This window comes from Daphnia pulex, chromosome 10 (assembly GCF_021134715.1).
Source record: "Daphnia pulex isolate KAP4 chromosome 10, ASM2113471v1".
In the NCBI taxonomy this organism is placed as follows: Eukaryota; Metazoa; Arthropoda; class Branchiopoda; order Diplostraca; family Daphniidae; genus Daphnia; species Daphnia pulex.
The window spans coordinates 15,614,649-15,633,465 of NC_060026.1; the positions used below are offsets into that span (position 1 = coordinate 15,614,649).

At 38.9% G+C, this 18,817-nt stretch overlaps 3 protein-coding genes and 2 long non-coding RNA genes across 8 annotated transcripts; 4 read left to right on the forward strand and 1 right to left on the reverse strand.

The window, feature by feature from the left end:
* The first annotated feature begins 355 nt into the window (after positions 1–355).
* Positions 356–4,164, forward strand: LOC124205601. Its single transcript, XM_046603054.1, has 9 exons — positions 356–1,492; positions 1,592–1,657; positions 1,795–2,046; positions 2,119–2,263; positions 2,344–2,465; positions 2,535–2,666; positions 2,747–2,886; positions 2,982–3,378; positions 3,458–4,164. The coding sequence occupies exons 1-9, from the start codon at positions 1,297–1,299 to the stop codon at positions 3,589–3,591; spliced, it is 1,584 nt and encodes a 527-aa protein (XP_046459010.1). The 5' UTR covers positions 356–1,296; the 3' UTR covers positions 3,592–4,164.
* Positions 4,165–5,518: 1,354 nt separating this feature from the next.
* On the forward strand, positions 5,519–12,878 carry LOC124205619 (speckle-type POZ protein-like). Of its 3 annotated transcripts, XM_046603071.1 has the most exons (9): positions 5,519–5,681; positions 9,590–9,892; positions 9,962–10,131; positions 10,212–10,387; positions 10,450–10,734; positions 10,824–10,876; positions 10,947–11,055; positions 11,137–12,501; positions 12,574–12,878. In XM_046603071.1, the coding sequence occupies exons 8-9, from the start codon at positions 11,505–11,507 to the stop codon at positions 12,672–12,674; spliced, it is 1,098 nt and encodes a 365-aa protein (XP_046459027.1). In that variant the 5' UTR covers positions 5,519–5,681; positions 9,590–9,892; positions 9,962–10,131; positions 10,212–10,387; positions 10,450–10,734; positions 10,824–10,876; positions 10,947–11,055; positions 11,137–11,504; the 3' UTR covers positions 12,675–12,878. The 3 variants fall into 3 exon arrangements, with proteins under 3 accessions (XP_046459027.1, XP_046459026.1, XP_046459028.1); XM_046603070.1 differs by lacking the exon at positions 5,519–5,681 and having other exon boundaries at positions 9,542–9,892; XM_046603072.1 differs by lacking the exon at positions 5,519–5,681 and having other exon boundaries at positions 9,542–9,818.
* Positions 12,879–13,044: 166 nt separating this feature from the next.
* On the forward strand, positions 13,045–14,601 carry LOC124205620. 2 transcript variants are annotated; one of them, XR_006879423.1, is made up of 4 exons: positions 13,045–13,193; positions 13,256–13,360; positions 13,460–13,605; positions 14,129–14,601. It is a non-coding gene; the product is annotated as an uncharacterized LOC124205620 (long non-coding RNA). The 2 variants fall into 2 exon arrangements; XR_006879422.1 differs by having other exon boundaries at positions 13,048–13,193; positions 13,460–13,609.
* Positions 14,602–15,416: 815 nt separating this feature from the next.
* Positions 15,417–16,143, reverse strand: LOC124205622. The gene is made up of 3 exons (XR_006879424.1): positions 15,897–16,143; positions 15,715–15,791; positions 15,417–15,597 (listed from the first exon to the last, which is right to left on the reverse strand). It is a non-coding gene; the product is annotated as an uncharacterized LOC124205622 (long non-coding RNA).
* A 1,135-nt stretch (positions 16,144–17,278) lies between these two features.
* Positions 17,279–18,060, forward strand: LOC124205626. The gene is made up of 2 exons (XM_046603078.1): positions 17,279–17,716; positions 17,806–18,060. Exons 1-2 carry the CDS (start codon positions 17,279–17,281, stop codon positions 18,058–18,060), a joined length of 693 nt encoding a protein of 230 aa, XP_046459034.1.
* The last annotated feature ends 757 nt before the right edge of the window (positions 18,061–18,817 follow it).

Below are 18,817 nucleotides of genomic sequence, written 5' to 3' on the forward strand. Positions count from 1 at the left end.
TCAATCATTTCGTAAAAGGAAAAGGGATTTTAGTCTTTACCCTTTGGGTTCGTTATCCCAACGAAAAATTCGAGTTTATAAAAAAGGAGCGGACATCATTAAAAGGACTGAATTAAGTGAGTTTTGACGACTAGACTGCCTTGTTCTGATTTGACAGCTAGTATAGAAGAAAAGTGTCGTCTGCTTTAGTCTTCTTAACAAATTTCATTTTGAGACGAAGTATTTTTTTAAAGTTTGTAAGATATGCGACATGCGAAGCAAAACGGAATCGGAATGATATGTGACATTCGAGATTCAGCTGAAGGTAAAATAAAATTTGAAATGATTAAGTGTATTGCTTAAGTATTTTCGTATGTTAAAGTCAATCTGGATTGTAATCGTGTTGATACGCGAAACCTCTTATTAGTTAACACAAAATTTTCTATTGTTCTAAAGATTAAAGTTGAAATATTTTTGAATTTGGAAATCATTTAATTAGTCCAAGTTGTGAAACCAATAACATAATAAGCTGTTTGTCAACAAATCATTCCAGTGTGGTTTTTTTTTCTACAATTAAGTTTACGTGGAAAACAATCATGTTGATATCAGAAATCGTGGTAAACCTTCAGTTTGCATATTTTATTCTACTGTTTCATACTGCAGTGTCCATCATTGTAGTTTCAACAGTTTCACTTTGCAAGTGTGTCACAATTTCAAAAGAATTGCGAACACTGGAATAATTTGATGACAAACCACGCTATATTTCATAGTTTAGATTCTTGAATAATTTTAAAAATCCAACTTTAATTGTGCCTCACGAAAGCGGTTCCTAATAAATAGCTATCCATTTTAAACCGTTTAAAAGCAAAGTGCAAATAGAAAATTTCATGACCAAGAGGGACCTGCAACCACACCGGCAACTCCTAGTTTGAAATAACAGGGATAGCAAATATGCTAATATTTAGCAGAGTTCATGTCTCTCTGATTTTCAATAATAAATCACTGCCATATGTCAATCATTTCGTAAAAGGAAAGGAAAATGCAAGAGTGGCCGACCGAAGGGATCTCGTGGATGACCTGTCCTTTGGGGTCGTAATCCTAAAGACGGAATCGAGTTAAAAATGGACCGAAGATCATTAAAAAGACAAGGTTATTGTCAACGGCTGCTGACGTGCTCGTCTACAGTCAACGGACGATTTTCCGTATAAAAGACACTCCGGTGGAACTTTGATTTCACATCCAATTCGAATCACCTTCGTATCGCTTGTTTCTTTTCGTGCACGGACCCAGAAATTCAACTGAAACGAAAGAGTCGACATGATGGCCCGAGAAATTGAAATCTTTTTGTCTTTAACTTTGATTTGTACTACCATCTGGGCTTGTAAGGATGGCCAAGTCGACCAACTGACAGCCAGGCAAGGGTTGGATGGTCTTTTGAATGAAAATTCTTACCCCACCAACTCGTGGGTGTTTCCTTACTACTACAACATCCAGCCGCAAGTGCCATTTGCAGGTAAAATTCGCAGAATTGTAATAACATTTTTCTTTAGTTTTAAATGAAACACATTGTGCAATAAGTGACAAATAATTAAAATTTTTCTCAAATCAAAAGGATATGCCAACTCGTACGAAGGGCGAATCCCCTTCAACAGAAAGCCACCAGGCTATTTCGCAAATGGTGAGTAACCTTGCAATTGTCTTGTAAAGTGAACTTTTTATAACTTTTCTTTTGTTTAAGAGTTTCAAGCTAAATGCAATGAAATTTGTAACAATGATTGAATTGATAGTTAAAACAAAAAATATTGTTTATTACAGTCAATGCCGATTACTACAACAGCCAAGAAGGTCGTTTAGGTTTCGGTAATTTGGGTGCCAATCTGTTCAACACGGGCCTGCTCAGCAATTTATTTACACCGTTGACGCCGTTGGCCAACCTCATCAACAGGGTGGTGGAAGCCTGTACGTCACCCAGTGGCGAAGCCGGAGTGTGTTCAACAGCGTCGGCCTGTTCCTCAATTTCTGGACGACCAAGCGGTTCCTGTACTCAGGGCAGAGTCTGCTGCGTCAGTAAGTCAATCAATTCTTCACCTGTTATTTAAATGAAGATGTTTCAAAATTCCAACATTTTATCCCCAATAGATGTAGTCAACGCTTGTGGTAACAACGCCACGCGCAACAACACTTACTGGCAATCTCCCTTTACGTCCGTGAGTTCTCCTTGCTCGTTGACCGTTCACTTGGACAATAAACTCGCGCAACAAGCGTCGCCTATTTGCCAAATTCGGTACGAATTCTCATTATTTAAGTTATTTATTTTTACACGTCACCTGAAATAACAGGTTAAACGAATACTTTTTCTTATAGGTTGGACTTTGTTTCGTTTACGACCGCCCCGCCAACAGACGGAACATGCACCGACACTTTTACAGTTGAAGGAGCAACGACTGTGGCTCCTACTATTTGTGGAGTTAATTCCGGACAACACAGTAAGCAAATAGTACAAAATATGCCATCTGACCTAGTATTAGACATTTGAACCTGTTTGAACTCTTCAGTGTACCTTGACGTCCCTTCATCGGCCACTACTCCCACCGATGTCAAGCTGATATTCAAATTTGCAACTGGAACAGCCGCTCCAACATGGAACATTAAAATCGCTATGCTCCCTTGTGGTGCAACTTATCTCGGTATAACAACCTGCTGATGGTTTTCTCAATACAGTTTAATGAGTAACATGATTGCCTGTTTTTGTTTGGTCCCTAAATAGCTCCGGCGGATTGTCTTCAATATTTTACCTCCGCTACAGGCAGAGTCAAGTCGTTCAACTGGCAAGACTCCGCTGCTGCTCGCCAACTCAACAATCAGAACTACAACATTTGCTTCCGGACTGAACTCGTTTCAGGATCGGTATAAGAATCATTATTTCCAGATCATTTTGAAGAGCCGATAATTGATTTATTTACATTTCATCTTAATTTAATCTTAATACAATGGGGACACAGAGGGCAACCCAAATGTGCGTCTCAGTTTGTACTGAAGTCACGAGTGGCGACGCCTTCTCTATAACCACGCCGCCCCAAAGTGCTTTCGACTTAGCAGCCCCCACCGCCGGTGCAGCCGCCTTCGCCGCAACCCTTTCTTCTATAGGCACAACATTTTTTGACGCCTCAGTACCCCCTTCAGCTCGTGTGAGTGTTGCCACCTGCCTCTACGATTACCTTCTCATCAACGGAGGTAGAGACGCCAATAATGTCGAGGCCGACCGTTACTGTGGCAACGCACTCAACCCTGTTGCTCTTGGTACTCCAGCTACCGCTGCTGCAGCACTTGCTTTGGCTACTCCTTTGACATTAACAAAACAGACTCCCGGTGGATTAGCCACCAGTACACAAGTGTGCAGTAAGTTAAATAGCATTAAAATATATTTAATCCAAATAATCGTGTAATTTAAAAATGTTTTTACGTGTCACATTCATAGCCCCGGTCAAACCATTTAAAATGACCTACCATACCGATGGACAAGAAACGGTGGTGGTTGCGGCGACCAATACAATTGGAGCGCTAGCCGATACAGCCAATACTGGATTCTGTCTTGACTATCAAGAAAAATAGACAATCTTCATCGATGACTTTCTTAATTTTATCCTGGTGATGGATTTATTATTTTTTCCTTACAAGGCTATTTTGTTGCAAGTAATTTCACAAGACTTTTTTTTCCCTAGCTGACAAGAATTTTGAAATGTTATTTGCTTCGTTTCTGAAGTCGGTTTTCATTGTATATGCAAGTAATTGCAGAGTGCAAAGCTATGCCCACAATATTGAAACGTAAAAAAAAAATAGGGAGACTACTTCGCTGTTAGAAATTGTAGTATTCTTCGGATTAGACGGATTAGACGGATTCTACATCTTTTATTTTACCGGCAATTTTTCCAACATAGCTATAGATGAATTTATTCATGATAAATATTGTTCAGTCAGCTTAACAGTGGAAAATTGTGTCTTACTTCATGCTTTTATTTGTACAACCCCAAATGAAAACTTATTCACTCGCGATAATCATCTCTATTGTGCTTGTTTGTTATCACTAAATACTACACCAAACATTTTGAAGAATTGTCTGTTTTGAAAAAATGTGTCTTTAAATAAAAAGCTTTCTTCTGAATTTGAATTTCACGGAATACGCAATCACCTCTATGCTAACTTTCAGTATTTGCTTTTTTTTTTGACCCGCCCAGTGTGACTTGTAGAGACGAACAATTTGATCCTTGGATATTCCCGATCCCTTTAGCAGATGCTGGCGGATGTTCAGCGCGGTTGAGAAAACCGCTTTTATCGTTTTTGCGGTTTGAATTTAGAGGAGGGGGCGATTTCTAATGGTTTGGATTTCTAGAGTCGTCTGCTTTTGTTCTGTTTACAAGTTTAAGATTGAGAGAAGAAGTGACAAGCAAAACGGAATGATGAACGACATTCGAATTTCAGCTAAGGTAAAATTTAACTTGAAATAATTAATATATTTCTTGAGTATTTTTTGTAATGTTCAGTCAATCTGGAAGGCAATCATGGTGATTTGCGAAAACATGTTGGTGTTTAAGAGTTAAGAGGTTAAAGTTACCATACGTTGAATTTGGTAATCTATAAGTTCTGAAACAAACATAAGTTGTTTGTCAGCATATCATTTCAGTGTTGTTCGTACAGGAAAATTACAAGTTTATGTGGAAAACAATTATGTCGATAATTACAAAACATGCTTTCAGATTTTCTTGCAAGTTTTCTTCATGCTGCTGTGTAGTCAAGTAAGTCTATGTATCGTTGTTTTTAATTTTAAACATTCTGATTTTCTTAGAGGAACACTGGAATGATTTGCCACCAAACCACCTAAATAGATGTCATTTAACAATTTAGATGTTTAACTTTAATTTCTAAAAGCAAAGTTCAATTAGATATTTTTATGACCAACAGAGACCTGCCACACTGGCACCTAGCATGCTATTTCATTAACTATTTAACAAATCAAATTGAAACTCTGCCAATTGGCATTAATAGTCATGGCACAGTGGACAGTGGTCACGCTCTCACGTCCGCTGCTGCTGTACCCCTTCTGTGACGAATACGACCTGCACGTGAAACGATGAATCGGAAGTTCCAAACGTGTAACGACCTTGTCGAGGCGTGATTGGAACACACGTACTCGGCCTTATCAGGTCTTGTTGCTCAGGTTCTTTGTTTCGTGACTTGACGGGCTTCTTTCTCCATCAATAAATTCTCCTCTTTTTGGTGCGGCAAAGCACCCCGCTGTCAGTTTGTTGCCCATGTCTCCAGGAGTCTTTCAACTGGCAGACTTTATGTTTACTATCATATGGCTGTCAGAAAATGTTTAATATTAAATAAATCGGTCATTTTTTGAATTTGAAACGTGAACTTTAAAAAAGTTGATTCCAAAACCAAGGGCGTATGACGTCAGACTTGCAATTTATTGAGAAATGGCTAATCCAGCATCCCAAGTCGTTAATCGCGCGAAATTTGAATTGCTAATGCCATTTTCGTTTTTGATTTTGATAGTGAACACGAAAAAGGACCTCCAACGGTGAAGCACAGCGGGGATACCTCAACGTATATAACTAACGTCTACAGGTGAATTTAGCAGACACAGTCACGAACAACAGCACAGCAGCAGCAGCCAACATTTATCCCATTTCTCACAAGTAAGCCTTAATAATATTTGGCAGCGGCAACGGCTGCTGATGAGCAAAAATTGCGCTGCTGCTTTCCTCAAGTACCACTCCCGCGGTACTAGACGCCCATAACCAGTAGCTCCCCCCCCAGCTAAACAACCTCAACAAGGCCAGTCTTATAAAGCAAACAGACAAAAAAGGATTTATTTCATCTATCCCCGTACTATCCTTAAAAGCATCTCAAAATCATGCACAGACTGCTGCTGTGAAACGTAATCATCTTTGAGGGTCAAAGGACGGCCACAACGACCTGAAGAAATGTTATTATATAGCCAACGCCATTAGCGATAGCCTTTTTGGGTCATGCGAAATGTGTTACGCCCAATGTCGAAATTGTAATTTCAACTAAAATTTCCATTTAGTTCATGGGCAACTTTTTTCAAAGAGTAAAAAAGAAGATTTGTTCCATCTGCCAAAAGGAAAAGACGGTCGTGAAAAATGGTTGAGCAAATATGGCGAGAAACCCGCGCAACAGCAAAGGACAGGGACAAACACATACGGTGTTATGAAAAAGTTTCTTTACTTTTTTGTTCAACTCACGAAATATCTGTACACGGCGCTTTTGTTTCCTTTTTTACGAGCCTCATTTTCAGGGAAATGGACGTATATAAATATTACACAGGAGAATCAAAACTTGACCTTGGGAGCGCCCATGGAACGCGCATAACTTTGCCGTCACGTAGGCACACGCGCGTTCAACATTCGAAATTGGCAGCCTCGGGAAAAGCCCCCAATCAAGGAGAGGTCAAAATGTATCGATTTGTTTTTCCGTCGGTGTACAATATATTGGTTGTATTAGCATATGTCTGTTTGGAAAGTCAAAAGCCAATCAGTAAGAAACACGCTAGCTAGCGCATCGTTAGGGTTCCTTTTGTTTGTTTGGATTTAGACATTATTTACTTACAGGCAGCTGATTTAGTTCAACATAGATAACCATTTTCCAGGTGCTGTTTCCCTTCGACAATGTTTCATTTCGTTAGTTGAAAAAATAGCAGCCATTTATCTTGACAGCGTTCAAAAATTTTGAAATGAGTTTGCGGTTTGTTCGGCCAGCGTCAGTCTGAAAATTCCAAACCGTAAATCATTTTGGGAAAATACATAAGTTCTCTCTTACTTTTGAAATAGATTTTTCTTTTTATAATTATGTTTTACCTTTTTAGCGTGGCAGGTTCGTGTGCAAATATGCGCGGGTAGTTTGTTATTGGGTAACAATGTTTGGAATTCCATTCCATTCATGACCCGGACGCAGCCAATTATTATACTTGGCTGAAAATAAATGTTTACTGTCAGTTTTAAGCGCAGTTTGTATTTTTACATGTAAACATATTTGCCAAAAAGGAACGGACAACTTGTTATAAGGAAATTCTTCATCTAGTGTCCAAATATGGACCACCTTTTTTTTTGTTTTAGAAAATTCCGATATAATTGGGGGGAGTGCCATAATATTATCTATACCCTGAATCAGTTGAAATAACGAACAAATTCTGTCTCGATTGACATTCAAGTCGGATAGAACAATTGTTCCAGTTCCTCGTAAATGATTGGTTTTAAAAATCTAATTACAGGGAAAGATTGGGAAGACTTCCCAAGGGCAAACGTAATAGGAGCATCATTATTATAATATTTAAGTCGTCTGGAAAAGAATACGAAAGACAACGTACAGTCAGACACACATAAAGACGGTTTCCCCGAGTGTTTTCAACACGCGGTCAAGGTGAAACATTTTCGGGACTAACTTCCTTTTTTTTCTTATTCCAAGTGCCGATTACGAGTCCAACGCCCGGACCAGCTGGGAAATGAGGCCCTTGGACTAGCACAAATAGTTATCCATTGTTTTCGTCAAGTTAAACTGACATGTACTCTCGAATGGGATGTAAATATACCGGCAGTACCGGTTGAACTCTTCTGTATTTACGAGGAGTTAATAACCAAAACAGCGGACGAGTTATTTAGATTCAAAAATTCCCGGCTGTTACATACCAAAAATGTTGGAAAAAAAATACATTTTAAGCTAAGTAAGTGCCTAAGCCGGTGGCTAAATTGCGGCCTTGTCCACAAATGTACGTTTTTCAACCAAACACCTGAGCGTAATATCGAGAGAAAATCGTCTGTAATGAAAGGGACAAGAGAAAGCGCATAGTACTCCCGACCAATTGTCTATATTGCTGCAGACAGATATGATCAAGTCAACGAACCTTATACTACACAGCCTAAACTATTATAAGAGCTTATAATTATATTCGTTGAAGAAGAACGTGTGGGGAGATGGAAATAAGATTTGGCGTATGGGCAAGAGTCAAGGCCAAGGTGAAACACGCAAATAAGTTACGGCGCATATACGAACGAAATATGCGGAACAAACAACCGAGTCCTTTTTTTCTTTTTAAAAAAAGTTTCAAATGGGAGTCAACAACCTGAAAAAGAATTGAAGAGTCAAGGATGTTGTAAAATAGTATACGATCTTTTTTCCTACTCAAAATCAAGATTCATCATTGTTTTGCAGACTTGGCTTTATAACGCAGATGGACTCGTCCAATGCTTAGAGTCGATGGCCTTGCAACTGTTTTTTGAAATTTAGCGCCATCGCGATAAATATCTAAGATTTTCACTGAAATATGCGCATTACAAATTTGAAAACAAAATCCACTGTGGGGGGTGATCAAATATCTGGGCGTGTAACATGCGATGTCCATAAGATTATACAATCCCCAACTCATGTTCATAGGCTACTAAGTTCATAAAAGTCGGTTCGATTTCTAATCAACAACAAGTTCTATTTTTTTTGGAATCGGTCCATGAAATGAGATGACGTGAATCAGTGAACGCCATAGCAACGTGATTATTTGTACGGGTTATTCCACAAACGCTTCGTGTACAAAGTCAATAAACTTTTTGAAGGCCGTTCACTGGAATCAAAATAAAAAATTTTGTGAATTAATTTTCAATTTCTCAAAAAGGTTGAAAAAAGAAAAACATCTGGTCCCGCGGAATCGTGAAAAGTTGAATCAAGTGGTACGGATAGGGACTTCCCCTCTCTTTTGGGTTTTTCTTTTTGAAATGCAAATAAGGGATGATACAAGCATAAACGTCTAGACGGTCCGACTAGCCAGGAAGGCATGAGAAAACTTTATAGTGATGGGAGGTCGGCCGAGCCGCCTTTTGGGAAGCGTGATTTATAGCAGAGAATTACATGAGGGATGATTTAATGCCCAATCTCGGAAATGGGCCAGACAGAAACAAATTTCGCTGTCTGTCGGGATTCTTTCGGATTCTTGAATTTATACTGCTGCACGGCTAATAATTACAAAAAAGAATTGCTAGCGTGAAATTTTTGGAAATTATTTATCAAGTGTCACGTACACATACGAGATCGATTGGATTATTTAATCTAGAATTGCAGCAACAAGTTACGTACGTTAGATTTATGTGTGACCGAAGAACTTTCAGGTTTTAAAGTCACGCGGGAAGATAAGAGCAAAAAATGGAAATGAGATTACGCAACCATCATTTATCTCTACCTTGGAAATCTTGACCTTTGATTGGAATCTATCTCTCTTCCTTTGGGCCTAATATATAGTTTATTCCTTATTTTACTTTTACCAGAGGTGTTATTTTACACAATGATTTCAGTATTGATCAATCATTTTGCAAGTTTCCACTTTTCACCGATAGTTGCGCTGGGTGTCAGGCTCGTAAGGCAGCGCTTGCACGATGCAGACGAATTTGTAGAAAATGTTAACGAAAAACCCATAGCAACTCGGTTAAGTTGTCGCTTTTTTTTCTTTTTTTCTTCTATTGATATACAGTTCTCGTGTTATTTCCTCGGCAATACTGTTAGCTCTGCTATTAGTTACTCATCTCGTGCTGTTACCTGTTAGGTGCCACCGCCCACTTGGATTGGATGACCGACGTGTATTACAGCCCTAGCATGTGTGAGCCACAGCACGTGTGTACCATCACCATGTTTTCGGAAAAAAGTTGTTTGAAATCACCATCATTAACCTCTTGAGACGATGGCTCGCGTGTCCAGCGCCTTCACATGTGTACTGGGCGTTTTCAAGCTCTATCTGCCTGAATGAAGGAAAGAAATGAAATCGATGATTACAGGTGGTTACAAGATGATTACAGTCAAGCAAGTACAGTCGCTTTGTGCAACTTGAATGGTGGTGAAATCTCAGATGGTATTACGAGAAATAATTGCATCTTTCTTTTATGTTCTAATACAAGTATTTGCATTTTTTATTATTCAGTGCCACTCTTGTTTCAGAAGCCCAGTTACGGATAATCTGTTGACTTCCCAGCTGAATTCTGAACCTCATTCAAATCTCAACTTGTACCTATTTGCTTAGAGCAAGTACAGAAGAAGCTGGACATGTTGAAGATATTCCACCAATATCACCGTTCTTGCCAACCAGCCCAGGTGATGAAAATATTTCCTAAATTTTTATATCTTACTATTATTGCCATTGAATGTTGGCATAACATAAATCTGCTTTGTAGGAGAACTCCTGAATATTTTTCTAGATCTCAGCTTTTGTCACCAATTCACCATGACTATCAGATCTCCCGTTGAAGGGTCGCTGCGGACTCTACACAACATAAAAGAGGCGGCAACAAGTACTGTATCAGATCAAGTGTTTTCATTCGCAGTAACCAATGAGACACCTGCTAAAACGGTACCTTTTTATAGCTTGCTATGGACTGAGTGATCAATTAACTTATCGATTTTTCTCCCCAGAATGTGATTGATGGAAACTCCGGGTAGCATATCACTTTATCACTATCACCATCAAAATCCATATTCCAAATGCAATTTGAAAGTGACAATTGCTCTAATCCCTCTGTTGTGGTCGAGTTTTATTATTCATTCTCGTCGGAGCCCAATCGGAGTTTATTCAACTCCACCCAATAGCCTACCGCTTCAATCGTCCAGCAGAACTCTGAAGAAGAGGCCGTTGAGGGAATTGCCTTCGTAGAAGAAATCAAATGCAACGCCCGCGAAGACCCTGGTCCCCGCCGAAAGGTCAGTAGCAATTGCTGCTCACAGAGCCACCGCTTGGTTGAGTTAGAGTTTCAAACGCAAGCTAGTACCTCGAACCAATCATTCTTTAGATGAAACAACTTAAAATCCGGAGACACTTAACTGCTGAAATTTCCAACTCGAAGTAAGTGTTTTCGGTGCTACCCATAAGTTATCTATATCAATGTGTTTTTCTCCCTTTTTTAAAAAATTAGAATAGGCCGTCCATGAGTTTCACACAATCCATCGCCACAGTAAACCGTCCCTCACACTGGTACCGAATGTGATGCTGTTTAAGTTTAAGTACACACAGACACAGACTTGGTATTTTAATTTGAACTAAACCTTAATGAAAAGGTTATTTGTTGATTTAATACAGTGTAATTTTTTTTTTCTTTTCTCAAGTTTTGTAGGTCATGTTTTGATTTTAAATAGAAAAAAATCACAAACAGAACGCAGGTAGCTGACAACAGGCTGACAATTTCCGTTCCGTCCAGTCGTCCGTGAATGCTAAGAGCTTTCACTAGGTGGCTAAAATTAAGTCCACTAGACGGCGCGGGTGTCTTCGTTATAGAGTAGAGACGACCGCCATTTCTTTTCGAGACATTGTTGATTCAGACGAGTCGATTTTTGTTTGTCGTCGTTTAGCAGTAGCTTTTGATCAGCGTTACGGCGTAGTTGTTGTTACTTGCTCTCTCGAAAAAAGTTTATTGTCCTGAGAAAGAAATAGCCCAAATCCTTTCATTGTGAATTTTTGGCGTCTTGTAGTTAAAATGGAGACCCAAGAAATTGCTAATTCTTCCCCTTCAACTGAGACGAAACTGATGCCGGCCATTTCATCAGCCTCGGCGTCGTATTCTTGCCATACGGAGGGCGTAGTTAATGAAATCGATTTCAAATGGACGATTGAACGACTAGCGTTTTTAGGTAATTTAGAAATATGGGAACCATTGACATCGACCGAGTTTTCGGATCACAAATTTAAGCTGGAAATTGTGATGTATGATGTCAACCATTTAGTGATACGCCTGATTCTTTCGAATTTGAGTTTTCTGATCGGAGTTGAAAAAATCACGGTTTGCAACGAAAAATGCGAGAACATTTTCCAAAGAAATAAGATGGTTATCATTTCTCCAAATAGTACATGTACAGATTTGCTTTACATGGGAAAACAAACCTTGCTAAGGTGTGTAGATTCGGTGAATGGAGAAATTACCATTCACTGCAAAATAAAAAGTTTGACTAGAAAGCAACCAACGGGCAAGGCTATTACAGCAACGAAGAAAGATTTTCACAAGACACCAACCAGAGACAACGATCAAGATCTTATTCTTCGTCAGCTCGAAGAATCTTTTGAAAAAATGCTGTTTAGTGATGTCACTTTCAACGTCCGTGGTCGAAAATTGGCAGCCCACAAGAACATTTTGGCCATGAGGAGTCCGGTGTTTGCAGCCATGTTTCAGCACCCAACGAAAGAGATGCAAACCGGCGAGGTGGAAGTGGAGGACGTCGATCCCGATGTCTTTCAAGAAGTTCTTCGTTACTTGTACACCGGCCTGACACGATCGACAGCCTTGGACGTTATGGCACCGGGACTTTTGACTGCTGCCGACAAATATTTGCTGGATCAGTTGAAAACTCGATGTGAAACTCACCTGATTCACCAAATGTCCTCGCAGAACTGTCTGGATTTGTTGGCTCTCACAATCACCCACCATCCAGCGGAGCATTTGAAGAAATATGCCATCGAGTATTTTCGCCGTTATCCGGGTATGTTCATGTTGAAATAATTTCATCCAAAAAATTTTCTCTAATTAATCGTCGTTGTGATTGTTTTTCCAGGTGATGTCATGGGAACGGACAACTGGAAAAAGATGAAGGAAGAAAATCCGGCGTTGTTGTGCGACTTGCATCAAATGGTTTTCACAGCGCCGACTGTCTAGAAGTCCTGTGACCGTCTATGTCCTTTTTTCTATTGCTGTTATCAACACGGAATCATTCTGCTGGAGAAATTCAGCCTTTTAAGGCTATTTTCAGTTTACTTTCTTTCTAAAATTAAAAAACGCAAATTTCCTTGCTTCGTGTGGTATTGCGTGCACATAATATGGACGCAAGTTCTTTTTAAAAATACAGACACTTTCACAATGGTTTAAACGGTTTTGTAGTTTAGATTATGTCTTTTTCTTAAACAAATAATTGTTTTACAATAGTAATGATTTTTTTGTAGGTTTAAAGTGGTGGCTTTAACGAGTTAGACTTCTTCGTTCGCGTCAGCAAAAAAACCGAATCAGCAATCGATTGCGTATTGTTATGGCTTTATGGTTGTAATCAGATTAAAAATTGCAACCCTGGTCAGAACTGTTCCTCTGTTTGTGTTCGAGAATGTACACGTTAGTTGTTACAACTTGTCATGCAGTTGTTACGGGATACACTCTTGTCGGACATTTTTCGTACATAAAATAGTAACTCCTACTTGTATTCTTGAAGATTACTTAATGTAAATTTTCGTGTGGTGAATTTACAGGTACAATTTATATTTGGCCATTCCATCTGATTAAGTGGCCTGAAAACTGATTGATACATTTTCCCAAAATGTCATCAGATGGAGAAATACTTCAGAACAGTAAAAGTAATTATGATGATCAACTTCTTAACCCTACAGTTACACATTTTGTTACTTGATGTTTTGTTTCTGATAGTAATTGAGTTTTTATTTTTCTGTTAACAGCCTGGTGAAGTCTGAGCTTCTTCATTGCAGTCCGGTGCACATGGATTTGCTGCAACCAGCTGGCGGAAGGTGTTCCTCTTTCAGGCTTGCTATCTGTAGCGGTTATAACTTTCATTACATGCAGAAACACTAAAGAAAAATTTAAAGTATGTAAGTTGATAAACTTTTTACAGTTAGGCTACACATTTACTTTGTTTATGACTAGCTCTTGGCTTTAACTCTTTTGACTTTTCAGTTAAGACTTGCGTCTAAAGCTTGCCAACTGTCTATTTCTATGTTACATTTCTAAAAGTAATTCTGATGTATTGCTTAGTTTAACTTTTATTAACTGTCATAATTTTTTCTGATAGTAATTTAGTTTTGTTTTTAAGTAGGATTAACAGCCTGGTGAAGTAGTTTTAAATGTTTTGGGATTTCATCAGTAACAGTTCTTTCTTTCAATCATGTTGTAGGTTATGGATGCTGTAAAGGGAATATGGTTGATATGATTGATACAGAAAGAATATTTCTTTCAGTGGAGTGTACAAAGTTCCTAGCTACAACCTACAAGACAACTTTTTTTTAAATATTTGGGTTAACTATTGATAACTACATAAAGTGACATTAATTTGTCTTTTCAGACATCATTTCCATTTCTGTTGAAGAATAATTCATTTATTTTGGTTACAGGTTTATCCTGTATTGTTCCCGTAGTTGCTGTCCGATGTCGATGTGGCTCATTGTTGCAGCCTATGCTGGTGAAAAATCATGTTTGCATCAAGTTAAACTGGCTCTTCCTTGGTTCTTGTGTCGTGTTACGGAAGTTGAATCATTATTTTGTTAAATTGTCATTGTATCTGCAGTCTACCGTTGTATGTTAAGAAAGAACAAAAACAGAAATATGGGGATGTGTTATGCCGAACAAATAATAAACATGTTTTTGGGATAAGGAAAGGGAAGTGGTGGATGTTGGAGGGGGGAGGGAAGATATTTCAAGGTTTGATAAATATTCAGTTAATTTATAATCCTACAAATGTATCCCTACCAATTAATCTCCAAACCCCACAAACATACCTTCCGATCATTCAAACCCTGAAAACATACACCTACCAACCCTCAAATCTATACCCTTAACCCTATAAACCAATATTAAACCTCTTAATCACGTAATATCTATAATAAATAAAAAAAAAATACACTATATGAACAAATTTTTATTTCCTTTTTAAAATGTTCAAAAATTTCAATAAACAGAGCGTCCGGTTCAAGACGGTTTACTACTGCACGAGTTTAAACGCAACCCGCCACCACCGCTGCGGCAATGAGACAAAAAGCGATGGTTAAGTTTTGCCGAAATCTGCATCGTCTTTGTAACTTGACTGACGGAGATTTCCACAAAAAATAAACCATGGCTATTTGTTTCATTGGGTAGTGGGTTGCATTGTTTTAACTCGCACATGCTGTTATTTAGGATATGTCTACGGCCCCCAGAGATATTTATCTGGACCGAGAAGAAGAGAGAAGTACGAGGCAAGTTTTACCGGGGAGATGTAGTCATACTAGGCTTCCGGGTTAGACACATGACCCTCCAAAAGTTTTCATCGGATCATGCGCCTTCCAAGTCCCCGTTCGACCAGAGCCCTCCCCTCCTCCTGGTTTCACAGCGGGTGAGTGACCACCGGCGGGCGTTGGTTAGTGGTTAGTTAGGGAAACGGGGCCACAGAAATGAAGAGAGCCCAGATATGCACTTGTAATTTAGCAAACTACACAATTTATCGGTCTTGAATTACAGCATTCTCTCGTCGGTTTTCACCAATGGTTGAAGTCCACGAAGGAGTTACCCTGTAAACAGAATGAACATTTATTTTGATGACAGTAATATTCAAACAACATTTTAGCAACAGAAAGCAATACCTCAAATCAAGAGGGCTGTGTAAGGAAGTAAACAGGGAGATTCAAGGGTAGAAGCCAACGGGTTAGCAAAACAAGGGACCTTGTTGACTGTACAGTCCTCGTCCTTTTTCTTCATAGAACATGACTTCTCATAAAGTCTGTCAGAATGCAAATTATATTCCTGTAATTTAGAACATGTAAATGAAAAAAAGAAAAATGTCACCTTGTTTATAATTTGAATCATCAATGTGCTTGTTGTCTATGATCTAAAAGAATAATTACAAACAGTTATTAGTATACATTCAAAATCGTCTCTTAAACTGTTAAACATTAGTTAGACATGAGTGCAGATCAATACTTTAAATAATGACAAGTGAACTTACACATGAAACCACCAATCAGTTATCCAAGGTTCTCTACAAGATGGAATGAGAGATTGGTTCATGCTGGGGTTGGCGATCTATCAAGTCCAATACAAACAGCAGATAATTAGATGAATCATAATAAAAGATGAGAAGAATATATGTTTCAGCAATAATGTAATAAAGCCAGTGTTGGTTGTTACCTGTATCATTTCGATGGCACATTCAGTAGATTACAATGATTTTGAAGAAAATAGTTGACAGTAGGCTGCACGACGGCCACGACACTTTCACGTTTCCTCCTGTAAGTTGATGCGAAACATCAAGGTTATCCAACGTGTAGACGGAATAGAACACATCACTTACAAGTTACAGACTAAATCACTCTAATTTACCTATGAATTAACTGGTAATTTTCGAAGAAAAGATAGCTTAACTTTTGACAGCAAACCGCCATAAGCCATAACTGACATAATCAACACGCCATCTATTTGACGCGGGTCAAAACTTAGTATTTGACATACTGGTCTTAAGATAATACTCACAAAACTTGAAAAACGCATTTTTTATTCGCTAAAACCTAGCATTCAATCTTAAGAATTGTACAGAGAACAAAGCTCACTTGCTAGTTTTATGAAAATTTTCCGGAAGTATACCGGAAGTAAGTGATAGCGCCTCAACCATTGAGCTGTCGTCAAAATAAACTAAATATTCGTGATCTACGTAAAATTTGGGGTCGATTAGGTGTAATTAAAACGAAATCCAGAATTTGGCCAAAATCGAGAATTTTCAACCGGAAGTACGAAAACGTACAAAAAAAAACATGAACTTTACCACAAATTCGACGAGGATCACGAATATGTGGTTCTTTTGTGCATCAGATGAATATTTACCGAACTACTGACTGAAATGAGAAAACCGGAAGTAGAAAAAAAACACATTATTATAAAAATCTTACAAGTGAGCTTTGTTGCTGGAACAGAAACTGACAGTTATCACAAAAAACTTCCTTGTAGTAGCAGCTAGAAATTTCTTCAGAGATGTGCAAAGTAAACGTAACTTAACTGAGCGGAAAATGATCAAAGGCTATGCCGTCTAGCGTCATAAAAAAGAAACATACATGAAAACAATGCCCGCTCTAGCTCGTTTACACTCAATTGAAAGAACTAACTAAACAAAGGCAAATAACTTGGATACTCACGTAATATTCTCCCCTCCAAATTTATATCTCGTCTTCACCAAAATCCACCACCGCAGCATCACACATCACAACAGACGAAATTCCAAAGGTATAATGCTTCTACAATGAGAAGTGCTTCTACATGCTTCTACATCTGTTAGTGATTCCAGATTGTTCACGAAATATCGTCAATGAGTTTGCCGGAAAATCTATCGACGTAGGCAATGAAGATTTAGCGCCACACGAAATATCTTTTTACTCATCGGTCGATCACCGATCACTTGATGTTGTCCCTTCCTCCCCTGACAACTGTGGCGTTTGCGCAATCTATAAGAAATTGAAGGTATATAATAACGCTGATGGACATTGATACCTATACATTCAATCAAACGATCTCCAGTAAGCATGGCCCAAGCTTTGCTCCCTCCGATGTTTTTCCCCGTTCCTTGCAGGGGACATCCCAATTTGATGTTCGATTTGGTCGGACCAGGCGACGTGAACGAAGTGTGCGAATTCGTCATGAACGAATTTTTCCATCGCTTCCCGCTGAAAGACGTTTTGCATGTCGAAACGGAAGTTCGTCCGTGGATTGGTCAGTACATCGCCCATGTTAGTTCGAAGAATATGTCGATCGTTCTCCGTGATGTCCTCCGCGGGTATCGCATCATTGCGGCCGCGATCAACGACGTGGATTACAAGGAACGCCAGGAAAAGGATATCAATCTAATTACATTCGCTGATCCGAATTTACGCCCGGGATGGTACACAATCTGCTCTCTGCTCTCCAAACTCAACGAGGGATTGTCTTACAACGTTGATCCTATTATATCCATGGATATAATTGTATGTATAATTTCCATTTCATTTATTTCTAGTTGCGCACCTTTCAAATTTGTTTCACTTTAAAATTGTGTACTGTATTCATCATTCAGGCCATCGGAGAGAGCTACTGCAATCAAGGACTGGCCTCTCTCTGCACCCAAGTTACCATAGAGCTGGCCGAAGCTAGGGGCATCCATCTAATTAGAATCGAGGTGGTCAATGACTTCATGTCTGCGATGTTCGCCAGTCTCGGATTCCAGAAGATCAGGGAGATCGACATGAACGAGCTGATCCTGGGCGGAGAAAAGCCGTTCGCCGTTACGGATTTTACTCAAAAGGCTAGGGTCTTCATCTATTCATTCTGATGAAGATGGAATCCTTCAGCTGACGGGCATTCGCTAAAACCTAAATGTTGTTCTTAATGTCAAAATTTTAAAATATTATTTGTGTTAACAAGCGAATGGCTAAAAATTTGGTGTTGTGTATGTGTTCAATGTTTAACTACCATTTTTCCTAACGGACTAGTGGAAAGAAATTGCCTCAAAGAGCAAAAATCAAAAAGGTAAAACTGGATATTTCTTCTAACAATCGTAGAGTTTCAAGAAATATACTGTACCTCACTCACATTCGCATTGTTTTTCTGGCCCAATTTGATGTCTAAATTTGTAATCAAAGTCGCGAATTGAGAAAATAAACGTGTTAAAACTACAAAAGTGTTCTGTTTCGGTGCAGTCGGGATGGTTCGAGACCGCGGACAAAAACCCGACGGGAGTCCCGACTGAATGTTTACCCTGTTGAGATAAGAAACTATGGTGCAATACCTTTTAGTTTAGTTGAAACACTTTGGTGCTAAGAAAGAATGAACTGCATTCTTTGTTGAGACAAAAGAGAGTGAGTGAGTAGCAAGCAAGACGACACTAGTCTCGACTCAAGAAAAGGGGGGGAGAACAAACGTTGACATACGTATCACACAATACGTTGAAGCAACATTGAAAGAAAACATTCTCAGAAGTAGAGAGAAGGTTAAAAAACAACACAACCCCTTAAACTGAACGGAGCGTGAGAAACGATAATTCAATGTTTGATTTAGACTAAATCCAATTTTTACTTTAGATTTCTTGG